Here is an 11,678-nt window from a genome sequence, read left to right on the forward strand (position 1 = left end):
TCCCATGAAGTTCCCTTCTAGGTTGTGGTTGAGCTTTTTCCCTTTTACCAAGCCACTGTTTACGATGTTTAACATCCATTTTTCATCACCAGTCACAAGTCTATCCAAAAAGTGTGAAATGAGTTCGTGAGAATGGAGAGAAGAGCAGATGTCAAACTCGGGATTTGCGGTTGCTTTCGGACAATTCATGAGGCACCCATTTTCCAAGTTTAGAAACCTTTCCAAATTGTTGAAGAAGACAATGAACAGTTGTATGGTTTGAACTAAGCTTTATTGCCAATTCTTCAACTGACGATGCAGGATTTTCTTCAAGTAATACCTCAAGGAGCTTATCATCAAACTCAACTGGATGTCGTGTTCGATCTTCATCGTCAAGGCTGAAAACTCCATTTTTGAATTTTGCAAACCATCTTCTGCAAGTTCTTTCATTCAAGCATTCTTTCCCTGAGTGTATGTTTTGAGTCGCTTCGGCTGCAAAGTTTCCTTTCTTGTACTCATAAAGCATTATGTGACTCAAATGCTCTTTGGATACTTCCATGTTAGAAATGGTTTTAATCAAAGAAATTTTAATTCTATTATTCTGCAAAATAATATTTAATTAGTTTAAATGTACACAAATGCATAAAAATAATTTTTAATTCCATTAGACATTCTAAAATACTATCAAATTTCATTCAATTTTAAAGAAGGTAAAATCGGACAGAACTTATTGGATGACCTGATATATGTTAGCAACATTGAAAATTAATACTGAATGTAAGATTATGTAGTATGATCCTCAGCTATAACATATGCTATAGCTAGAAGAGTTGACATGTGTGTCACATCTAGTCATTCTACTTCTGTATTCCATTTGTTGACTTGATCAGAACTTAAATGGGGCTGCTCAACGACAACATGAATATATTGATAACACATTGTGTTTCAGTAGTTTTTATAACATGAAAGTAATGGCTGACTAATTGAGATAATATATCTGATTATTACTAACCAAAAAAGTGGGTGATTTTGGCCTCATCACAAGTTCCATATTCTGTACATGTCTTAAATACTTCTCTCTTATTTTGATGCAAATAGCTGCTGTTTCTCAGTATAGTTCACATCTCGAGTGTTTCTCAACCCTGGTCCATATAAAATTTTGTTCTTAAAATTTATGTGCAATAAATTGCTTATACATTTACAATGCACAAAATATTTTAACAGTTTTTTTTTTTTATACAATTCCTGATAATATGTAATTATAAGAATAGAATGGGATTTTTAAACATCAAATGGCTATGAGGGTCAACCAGAGGAAAATAGAAATCAAAGGGGTCCACAAATAGAAAAATGGTTGAGAACCACCGCACCATTCAGAAAATTAAAAGCATTATTGTTAGTTTGTCGTGCTAAATTCGAGACTTATGGTCATGAATAAAAGTATTGAGAAGTTGCTTCAGTGTTCAACCTTGCACCACAATTCCCAGTTGGGTAGCTTTTTATTCCTGGTTGTGATTTATGACTGGATTATATTCTGTAAAACTGTCGAAATATTACAAATTTTACTTTGTGGGTTTGAAACTATTTCAGCAATATAATTTTGTCATTTTTTAATTTTCTAGCTGCATGCCCGAAGATGCATCTGGTTATATGTAATTAAAGATGTGCTTATGTCAATATCAAGTAGGTATAATTTATATTGTCTATAATTTGTTTATTTAATTAGGATTTATTGTTTCAGTTGGTGGCATATATTAATAATATTTATTTTAATTTTTGCTTTTGTAGATATTTGAGTGAGTGTCTATGTATCATTTTAAATATTAGATGTGACTGTATTTCAGAAATTCACTTGACCGCCATGTTCTGTACTTTCAGCATGTATTGCTTCAGGTTGACCTATTTCTTGTGAGTGAAATTTGGGAGACTAGAAACTGTGTGAAAGCCTTTTGTATATATACAAATGTGGATTTGTATGTGTGTGTGTCTACATGTATTAGTATGTGTACTTATACACAGACATGACAGAAATAAATAGACACCCCATAAAACATTGTTTTATGTTTATTTTAACTTCAAATGGTTTATACTTTTATTCATATTGACATTTTTATGTTTCAGGTTCTATATGTGACTGTTTAATCATGCCATGTACAAGAGAAGCCTTGGAACTGTCCAAAGTTTAGAGAGGCTGTATTGTAGGTCAATCTGAAGGTGGACTTAGTCAGTGTAAAATTCCAGAAAACTTTGGGATCCTGCTGTCTACAGTTAACAGGGTAATTGTGCAATTCACCAGAGAAGGGAAGGAGTCCACATCACCTTGCCCAGGCCGACCAGGGCCCTCTGACAGGACCCTTTGCTTTGTTAAGTGAAGTGTGGAGGATAATCTTCACTGCAACACCTCTGACGTAGCAGGACAAGTTGATGTCAGTCCCAGAATAACTGTTAGGGATCTCCACAAACTTAGCTACTATGGCAGAGCAGCAAGAAGGAAGCTACTTCTTCAATCAGCCAATATCAAATGGAGAAAAGATTTGGCCAGTGAGACGATGGAGTGGTCGCTAGCATTTTGGGACACTATCATATTCTCTAATGAGTCCAGGTTTGCTGTATTTTCTGACAGTGGACAAGTGTGGGTCTGGAAATTCTGTGATCAAGAATTTGACATGAAAAGATTCCTGCCAACAATGAAACAAGACTGCTATTCTCTGATGGTTTGGGAGCAGTTTGGAGCAATGATCAATCAGAGCTGGTGGAATGTGATGGAAACCTAAACTCAGATAAATGTGTGTCTATATTGCAGAAAGGACACCTTCCAGTCTTCTCCAATGGTGAAATGATTAAAGAAGACTCTTTATTTATGAAAGATGGGGCTCCTTGTTACATGGCTAAAAAGACCCAAGATTGGTTGGAAAAGAATGGCATTAAAAAACTTCCATGGCCAAGCCAGTCACCAGATATGAACTCCATTGAACACCTCTGGGGCATAAAGGACAGGACACTTCATAAAAAGAACAAGAAAGCATCCTCAAAGCCAGATCTTTTGAGATTACTGCATGAAACTTAGCAAGAAATTCCCCAAGAAAATATTTATCATCTGATCAGTAGCATACCTTGTAAGATCCTTGCATTGAAAAATGCAAAGGGCATGCCTATTGAATATTAGATATTCACATTATAATAATTGGTAAATAATTTGAATGTATAATTTCAGATTTAAATAGATTTTAATGATTATAAGGGTGTCTATTTACTTCTGTCATGTCTGTGTATGTGTGTAATATGTATATGACTTTCTAGTCATAAATAATCATGTATATGGCCATTTCATTCTTATTTGAAATCAGCAGTGTGACATAACATGAAACAAATAAATTAGATTAAACTAAACTAAACATTTAATTACTACATTTTATCAACATTTCACCTTCATTGATAAAAAAGATTTATGGAATTTATAGCACTAATTTTCATTTTCAAAATATACTGCTATCATAGAATTCCATGCAGCCTCTAAAATCATTGCTGAAATATAGCTGGCGTATAGCCAAATTACAAAATAGCAAGTTATTGGCTTTAGCAACCCCTCCCCCCAATACACACACACACGCATAAGAAAAAAACCAATTGCTTAAAAAAAATTTTGCTTACAGTGATGTCATCAAACTTATTTATGATGGGAATCATTGAGTTAATTTCTTCAGTCATAAGTTTGCCTCTTCTTTTAATGAGAGAATTCTTAGTGGTAGATAAAATTCCTTGATTATTCAGTTTTATGAGATTATATTGTGAGTTCAGGTCTTATTATAACCACCTTTACATTTCATCTTCTGAACTCACAAAAATGCAGCCACTGTTGTATACATGTTCCAAAGATTTTTATTAGCCTTGTTTTGACATTAGATATTATCTCCCTAAACATCAAAAACTAATTGAAAATCTTTGTTTCACTGTTATATATCTTAAAAAGAATTTAACTGATCTCATATTTATTGATTTGAAATTTGGCACAAGGCCAGCAATTTCGGAGAAGGGTAAATCGACCCTAGTGCTAACTGGTACTTATTTTATTGAGTCCAAAAGGATGAAAGGCAAAGTTGACCACTGTGGAATTTGAACCAAGAATGCAAAATCAAATGAAATACTGCTAAGCATTTTGCCCAGCATGATAACAATTCTGCCAGCTGATCTAATATTTATTGGAAGGTGCTTTAGTATATATCAAATCTAAAATTATGTGGACTGCTCTAAAAACTGTAGGTAAAAGTAAAAATTTTATATTCATATTTTTTTTCTTATTATAATTAATATTTCATTTTTTAAAATTTTCCACTTCAGGTAAAACTCCTCATCTTTATCGGCATGATTTATTAATGCTACACAGTAAACAAACAAATAGGTTTTCTCTTCCAATGAATAAGATTCCAGAACGATTGGTTCCTAGGTAAGAAATGTGATGATTTATTATCTCAATATATTTGTTATCAGGCTTTCAGTTACTTTCATCATAAAATGTTGAAATCTTGAGATTGTAATTGCTCTGATTAGTAATCATCAAATAAATGATTTTTGAAAGCAATTTTGATAGAATTTTGATCTTTTAGCTGTTTCAAATGACTAATATAGATATTGAAATACCGTAAAGGTTGATGCTTTTTTTTTTTTAAATACTTTCAGAAAATTTGCTACAACAACCAAAGTTCCTGACAGTAGAGGCTGTATGAAATGCTGTGTGGGAAGAAACCCTTACAATGGTTACAAATATCTATGTGGGGCTCTGTCCACAGGGATTATTCTTATGCAGTGGTATGAACCTTTGAATAAATATATGTTACTTAAGGTTAGTCCTTCACTTACTTTGATTTTGTTTTCATTTTCTTGAGACACTATCTGTAGATTATTTTCTTTGCTACAATTAATTATTTGTGTATATTGCAGACTTTTGAATGTGATTCAATGCCGACGCACCTTGATGTATTTGAGATGTTCATATCTCCAGAATTAGAATATCCAATGATTTGTATTGGAGTAAGAAAAGGGTGAGATATCTTTCTCTTGTTTTTTTTACATTTCATTAGTTATTGTTGTACAGCAAAGTACAAGGCAGCTTGACTTTGATAAATACCATTTACTTACCTATAAGTCACATTATTATATGCTTGATTTTAACTGGTGTGCAACTTAGATATGAAGCAAAGCCAAAACTATGGAGGGAAACCATTCTTTTTGTACAAATATTCAATACTAAATTAGAGGTGCCACTTAGACACAAGTAAATATGAGAAGTATAACGTTTCTCTAAAAGAGAAGATGATTTTAAAACATATTTCTTTTAATGGTTAAAGTAAAAACTTGAATAATTTTTGTTGCATTCTTCTGTATTGTAATCTCCTGTTCATCATCATTTAATGTCCACTTTCCATACTGGCACGGGTTGAATGGTTTGACAGGAATTGGCCAGCTGGGGAGCTACCCAGGTTTCAGTTGACTGCTTTGACAGGTTTCTCCAGCTGGATGCCCTCCCTAACACCAACCACTTCACAGTGTAATGGGTGCTTTTATGTGGCACTGACAGGCATTTTTATGTCACTAGCACAAGTGCTTTTAGTGTCACTGACGTGGGTTTTTTAAGTGGCACCAGCACAGATGCTTTTAAATGGCACTGGCATGGGTGCTTTCAAGTGGCACTGGCATGAGTGCCTTCAAGTAACACCAACATGGGTGCTTTTAAGTGATGCCGACACAAGCAATTCTTAGTGGCACTAACATGGGCGCTTCTAAATGGCACCAGCATAAGAGCTTCTAAGTGGCACCAGCATGGGCACCTCTAAGTGGCACTAGCACGGGCGTTTTTATGCAGAATCAGCATGGGCACTTTTACATGGCACCTGCACAAATGCTTTTTACGTGACACCAGCACTCACATACCTCATGGAGAAATATAATTTTATTCTAGTGTTTTTTTTCTTCTTTTTACTGTACCCACCTATCTTTTATATGTTTTCTATTTCATTAATTGTATTTGAATATTGTTTTTGCATATCATTGTCTATTGATGTGAGTTGAAAAAAATTAGTATTATTTACTTATTAAAAAGAATTTATTTTTTGTAATTACAGAACAGAGAAGAATCATGTCAAATTTGATATAATCAATTTGAATTCTTCCTCAAACTGGTTTACTGGGAATTTTTCAGGTGAGATACTTTTCCACTAATTGTATCATCTTCATAATCATTTAATGTCATCCATGGTCTATGCTAGCATATTCAGTTAAACTTATGTAAAAATAGCTCTTGATATTTATAATTCTATGATGATGATATAACATCAAGTTTTTCTCTCATTTTGAATTTAAAAAGCATATTTCTCATCTCTGGTTTTCTATTAAAATTCTAAACTTGTAATTATTTTTTTTGTATCTTTTAAAGGGGAGACTTTACCTGTGGTGAATGTTACCCAGTTGGAGAAGGAATCAATTCTAGTTTGCTATGATAGTAAGTGTTGCTTTATCAGTAGTAGTTTTTTAATTTCTTCTATCATTTAAACTAATTGCTTTATTAATGATTTCTCTTTATATGTGTTACACTTCTAATAGAGGCAAATTATTTTGATTACCTCAGCCTGTCTTGAAAGGAATTAAGCAAGCATGTTCCATTGGATGTGCAGTATAGGTGCATGTGAACAACAATACACATGTGATGAGAGAATAACGGAGCATGACAGGAATCAGATGCAATGTGCAAGAAAAGAGACTGCACTACTTATGGTCATGTGATGTGTATGAATTAAAGCAGCTGTATAAAGAAGTACCAATCACTAAGTATGTTGGAGTTTGTGGAAGAAGGAGACCCAGGAGGACACAGGACAAAATAATGAAGGCTGATCTCAGAACTTAAACTTCATGGAGGAGATTACAAGGGACAAGGATGACTGGCAGTATGAGGTTCTTGAGAAGACCCATACAAATTGACAAAACTAAGTTCTGAAAGCACTGTGTGTGTGTATATGTATATATGCAGAACAGAGCTGCCCATTGCTCAATTTCCTTCTCAAGACACCACCACCACCACCCTTCATCTTGCCAACTCCATCTTTTCCTAGATGTTACTAAATCTTTCTCACAATCCAGAGCCATTTCACTTGATACTCATCCCTCTCCTTAAGTGTCCTCTTCATGCTCATTTGACATACTCCCACCCCCATCACAAAGCACCTAATCATCTCACCTTCTGTACTGCCATACATTTCTCTCACTCCTTTCATGCATTTTGCTTGCCTCATTTTCTTTCCCCCACACTCTCACAACCTATCTCACTACTTGTCATCTCTCTTTCTCTATCCCACTGTCTATTGTATCATCAATACCAATTCTGCTACTCTTCACCTCCATGCATCATTATTCACCTTGCTCTCTTATCCACCCTTCACTACATCTACCCCTCAGTCTTATCCAATTTCTACAGTTGTCACCTACTCTTCCCTACTTGTCATCCAGTCAACATTTGTTCTTCATTCATTAATATTATTCACCTCTTCACCATCTCTTACTTCCCCATACACTTTTGCAACACTCCCACTTCTGCCTTCATTTGCTTCTGCCCATCTTACACCTGAGGGTCCCCGCAAACCCCTCTCCACACTCCACCCTGATTATGCCAACCTTCTATAATGTGGATAACCATGTGGCCTCTCAACAGTAAGAAACTTGAGTTCCTTTTCCCATACTTTAACCCTTATCTCCTAGCATAAAGCCACTTCTCTCTGAGTTTGTAGTCTTGCAAGCTGTATGGTAATCTCACTAGTGCTGGTGGCTCAAAAAAAAAAAACACCTAGTACACTCTATACAGTGGTTGGTGTTAGGAAGGGCATACACCCATAGAAACCATGTCAAAGTAGACACTGGAGCATGGTGCAGCCCTTGGGCCTGTTGGATCCTGTTAAACCATCCAACCCATGCCAGCATGGAACATAGATGTTGACTGATGATGATGATGAAATAAAGGAATCTAAGTGGAAAAGTGTTTGCTCCAACAATTTACAAATGTTCAAATATGGAATAAAATTCCTCCTTTGTCAGCATCGTCATAAACCATCAACAGTATATTTTTTATAAGAAGTTTCATATTCTGCATTGTATATTTAGATTTCCTTTCCAACAATCTCATTTGTTGTTAAATAAATATTCATTTTCCAGTTGTGGAAACAATATCTGAATTCCCAGTTAATATAATAAATTATAATACAAATTCAAGATCTATGTGCTGCTGACAAATTTCAAATGTAAGGTACTGTTCACAGTACCTTTACAACAGCCTTTCTTTAAACTGGCCAGATCTGGCCTCTCTCGCCTGCCTTAAAATGTCATTCTAAAAATAAACAATAACATCACCGAAATTTCAAAGCTATTAGTTAATGCATGATTAATGCAAAACAATGTGAATAAATAAGCATTAATTTGACAGGGTAATCTGAATGATAAAGGATAAAATATATTATTTTTGTATGTTGCTTTGATAGATTTTATGTTTTTAAATTTTTTCCTCAAAACTGGATTGGTTTTGATTTTATTCTTCAGAATATGTCAAGGTTGTGAATATGACTGGGAAATTAAAAGCTAGTCGGCGGCGAGCAGCTGAACTGCATTTTGACTTTCCTGTGGAATCTTTAAGTAAGATAAAATTATTCTAAATCTTTCAAGAAGTCTTTTGGTTTAGAGCCTTTTAAACACTGCTTTGTATTTGTTTTTTTTTTTGTTTTTTTTTTTTTTTAACTGTGACTTTATGATAAATGCAACTCTTTAAATATATGACATTGTAAGGATGGAAATATTTAACTAGAAATTAGTAATTCTTTTCAATTACTAATAATAAATATAATAAATTACTATACACACAAACACACATGGAACTAATTCCAAAATAAAAAAAATTGATAAATCTTGAAGACTGCCTCCTATTCTAGATAAAAATTCAAAATCTAAGGAGATATTATCTTCAAACTACCTCTGCTGACATACCACATTGATCTCTTATTTAGTCAGTTCTGTTCTATCGCCAACTATCTGGACATTTACTCTGTATCCACCCACTTCTACAACTTCCTCTCTATATATATTTTAGTTCCATGCAATGTCAGCACTTTCTGCAGTATGGCTTCACACCCTGAACTCACCTCACTCTCCCCCCTTGATAATTTCCTTCTTCCAGATTATTCTTATAACTACAATAAAATCTCTTACACACTCATCTTAATGATCACAGTAAACATATGAGACTATCTTTTACTTGTTTCAGTCATTAGACTATGCCCATGTTGGACACCAATTTGAAGAATTTTAGTTGAACGAAACAACCCCAGTATTTAACTATTTTTTTAAGCCTGGTACTTATTCCATTGGTCACTTTTGCCAAACCTCTAAGTTATAGGAACATAAACACACCAACACTGGTTTTTCAATTGGTGGTGGAGGACAAACATAGACACGAAAATACACACACATATATTCATGCATAAGTATGTATGTATATACAACAGGCTTCTTTCAGTTTACATTTACCAAATCCTTCACCAGACATTGGTTGTCTCAGGGCTATAATAGAAAACTCTTGCCCAAGTACTACACACTGGGACTGAACCAGAAACCATGTGGTTAGGAAGCAAACTTCTTGCCACACCTGCACTTGTGTTGTAAATATTTTTAAACCTTTGTTTTCCATCCTGTTATACATTTTTAGTGTTGAATTCTTCAAATATTATTAATTTCTGATTTCTTTAAATATATTTCCTTTTATAGTTTGTTTGCAGGATAGTGTTCTTGCATTTCACAAACATGGCATGCAAGGTAGGAGTTTCAAGGCTAATGAGGTATGTAAACACTTTGTTTTTAGTTATTTCTCTAGGATAAGTAGCGATTCATTATTACTTAGGATTAACAACTTTTTCTGTAATTAATAATTGCCACCATACTTAATTTGTGCACTGAAGAAAATGCCTATTTCCTGTTATAATTGTTGTCTGATTGATTAATGTTTATTCCCAGTAGACTGGTGCATTGGTTACATGCTGTAGGAGGGAAGCTGGAATGGCATTCCAAAGGCTAGTCTCATTCTTTAGGGACAGAAAATAAATCAACTTAATACTGTTGCTTAGCATCTGCAAGGCAACATTTTTCAACCCACCAAGACCTTTGGAAATGTGCTGTGCGTGAGAAGACCCGGCAAGCCAAGTGAGATCGTTGCCAGTGCCCCTGGACTGGCTCTTGTGCGGGTGGCACATAAGATGTACCATCCTGAGCGTGACCGTTGCCAGTACCGCCGTACTGGCCTTGTAGGGTTTTCGAGCGAGATCGTTGCCAGTGCCCCTGGACTGGCTCTTGTGCGGGTGGCACATAAAAGACACCATTTCGAGCGTGGCCGTTTTCATGCGGGTGACACGTAAAAGCACCCACTACACTCTCTGAGTGGTTGGCGTTAGGAAGGGCATCCAGCTGTAGAAACTCTGCCAAATTAGATTGGAGCCTGGTGTAGCCATCCGGTTGCACCAGTCCTCAGTCAAATCGTCCAACCCATGCTAGCATGGAAAGCGGACGTTTAAACGATGATGATGATGATCAGAGTATTGCTAACACCTCTAGGACTGAGCTGTAACTACACATGCAAATATTTTAGATCACATCTAAAACATGCCATTTGATTAATTTCTCAAATCTCTGCCCCCTCTCACACTACAACCACTACATCATTAATCTCATGTGACTCTCTTATCTGACTCTTCTACCATTATTCTTGTGACTCTGAATAGAAAAAGTTGATCAACTCTAACAAATTTTACACAATACGCCTGCTTCTCTTTCTTCTACCATCCAACAGCATATCTAATGTGGTTTCTAGAAAAACTCAAAAGTTACTCAGTTGCTCTGGAGTAAAAACAAATGTTATTGAAAGAGATACATTTACATAAGCAGTTATAGCAGGGAAGTTAGTTTTTATCATCCCCATCATCTTTTGTGTCTGCCTTTCCATCCTTGCATGAGTTGGACAGATTTGCACTGCAGTGCCTCAACATTTGTCGCAGTTCATTATCACTTTTGTAACATTTAACCTCTTGACCATTTCTCTCGTCTTCCTCATTTTCTCTTTCGCATCTTCCAACTTAACTTACCACTTCTTTACCCAGCTGTCCTCTTTCATATGGTCCATATCACTATAGTCTTCTCTCTTGCACACTACATCCATTTTCTCTATTCCCAGTCTAATTTCTTCTCTACTATGCATGCACACCAAAATTACACACTTTCAGTGAAGCTGTACCACATAATACTCTGTGTGTCCTGCTTCACCAAATATTTTAAACATCTCAGTTCCTTTTTCCAATGGTTTCTTGCCCTCCTATCATTAATCACACTTTTAAATATCAATCTTTCTGTTGGGCCTATTTAGAATAGGCTCATATTTTTTTTCCCGTGTATTCTCCTCATTCAGCAAGTCCCTCCCTGGTAACATTTCCATACCTATTTCTTCTCTACATCAGTGATGCCAAATGCCACTTATCATTCCACACACATTTTTCTTCAATGACATTTTGATCTGTATTGACACATTTCTTGAATTCTGAAACATTTCATTCTTCTGATCCTATCATCTCATAAGTTTAGCAAACCTATTATTTTTCTCTCTCTCTCTCTCTTTCTCTCTTTCT

General features: G+C 35.2%; 1 protein-coding gene across 4 annotated transcripts in view; it reads left to right on the forward strand.

The window, feature by feature from the left end:
• LOC106880942 (mitogen-activated protein kinase kinase kinase kinase 5) overlaps positions 1-11,678 on the forward strand; it is a 122,122-nt gene that overhangs the window by 108,052 nt on the left and 2,392 nt on the right. For all 4 annotated transcript variants that reach the window (XM_052971794.1, XM_052971796.1, XM_052971795.1 and 1 more), the window contains 8 exons: positions 1,602-1,662; positions 4,318-4,423; positions 4,657-4,819; positions 4,918-5,018; positions 6,099-6,175; positions 6,410-6,475; positions 8,557-8,649; positions 9,775-9,845. In XM_052971794.1, coding sequence (XP_052827754.1) covers positions 1,602-1,662; positions 4,318-4,423; positions 4,657-4,819; positions 4,918-5,018; positions 6,099-6,175; positions 6,410-6,475; positions 8,557-8,649; positions 9,775-9,845 — 738 coding nt within the window. The remainder of the gene's footprint in view (positions 1-1,601; positions 1,663-4,317; positions 4,424-4,656; positions 4,820-4,917; positions 5,019-6,098; positions 6,176-6,409; positions 6,476-8,556; positions 8,650-9,774; positions 9,846-11,678) is intronic.

The sequence above is a fragment of the Octopus bimaculoides genome, chromosome 11 (assembly GCF_001194135.2).
Source record: "Octopus bimaculoides isolate UCB-OBI-ISO-001 chromosome 11, ASM119413v2, whole genome shotgun sequence".
NCBI lineage: Eukaryota > Metazoa > Mollusca > Cephalopoda > Octopoda > Octopodidae > Octopus > Octopus bimaculoides.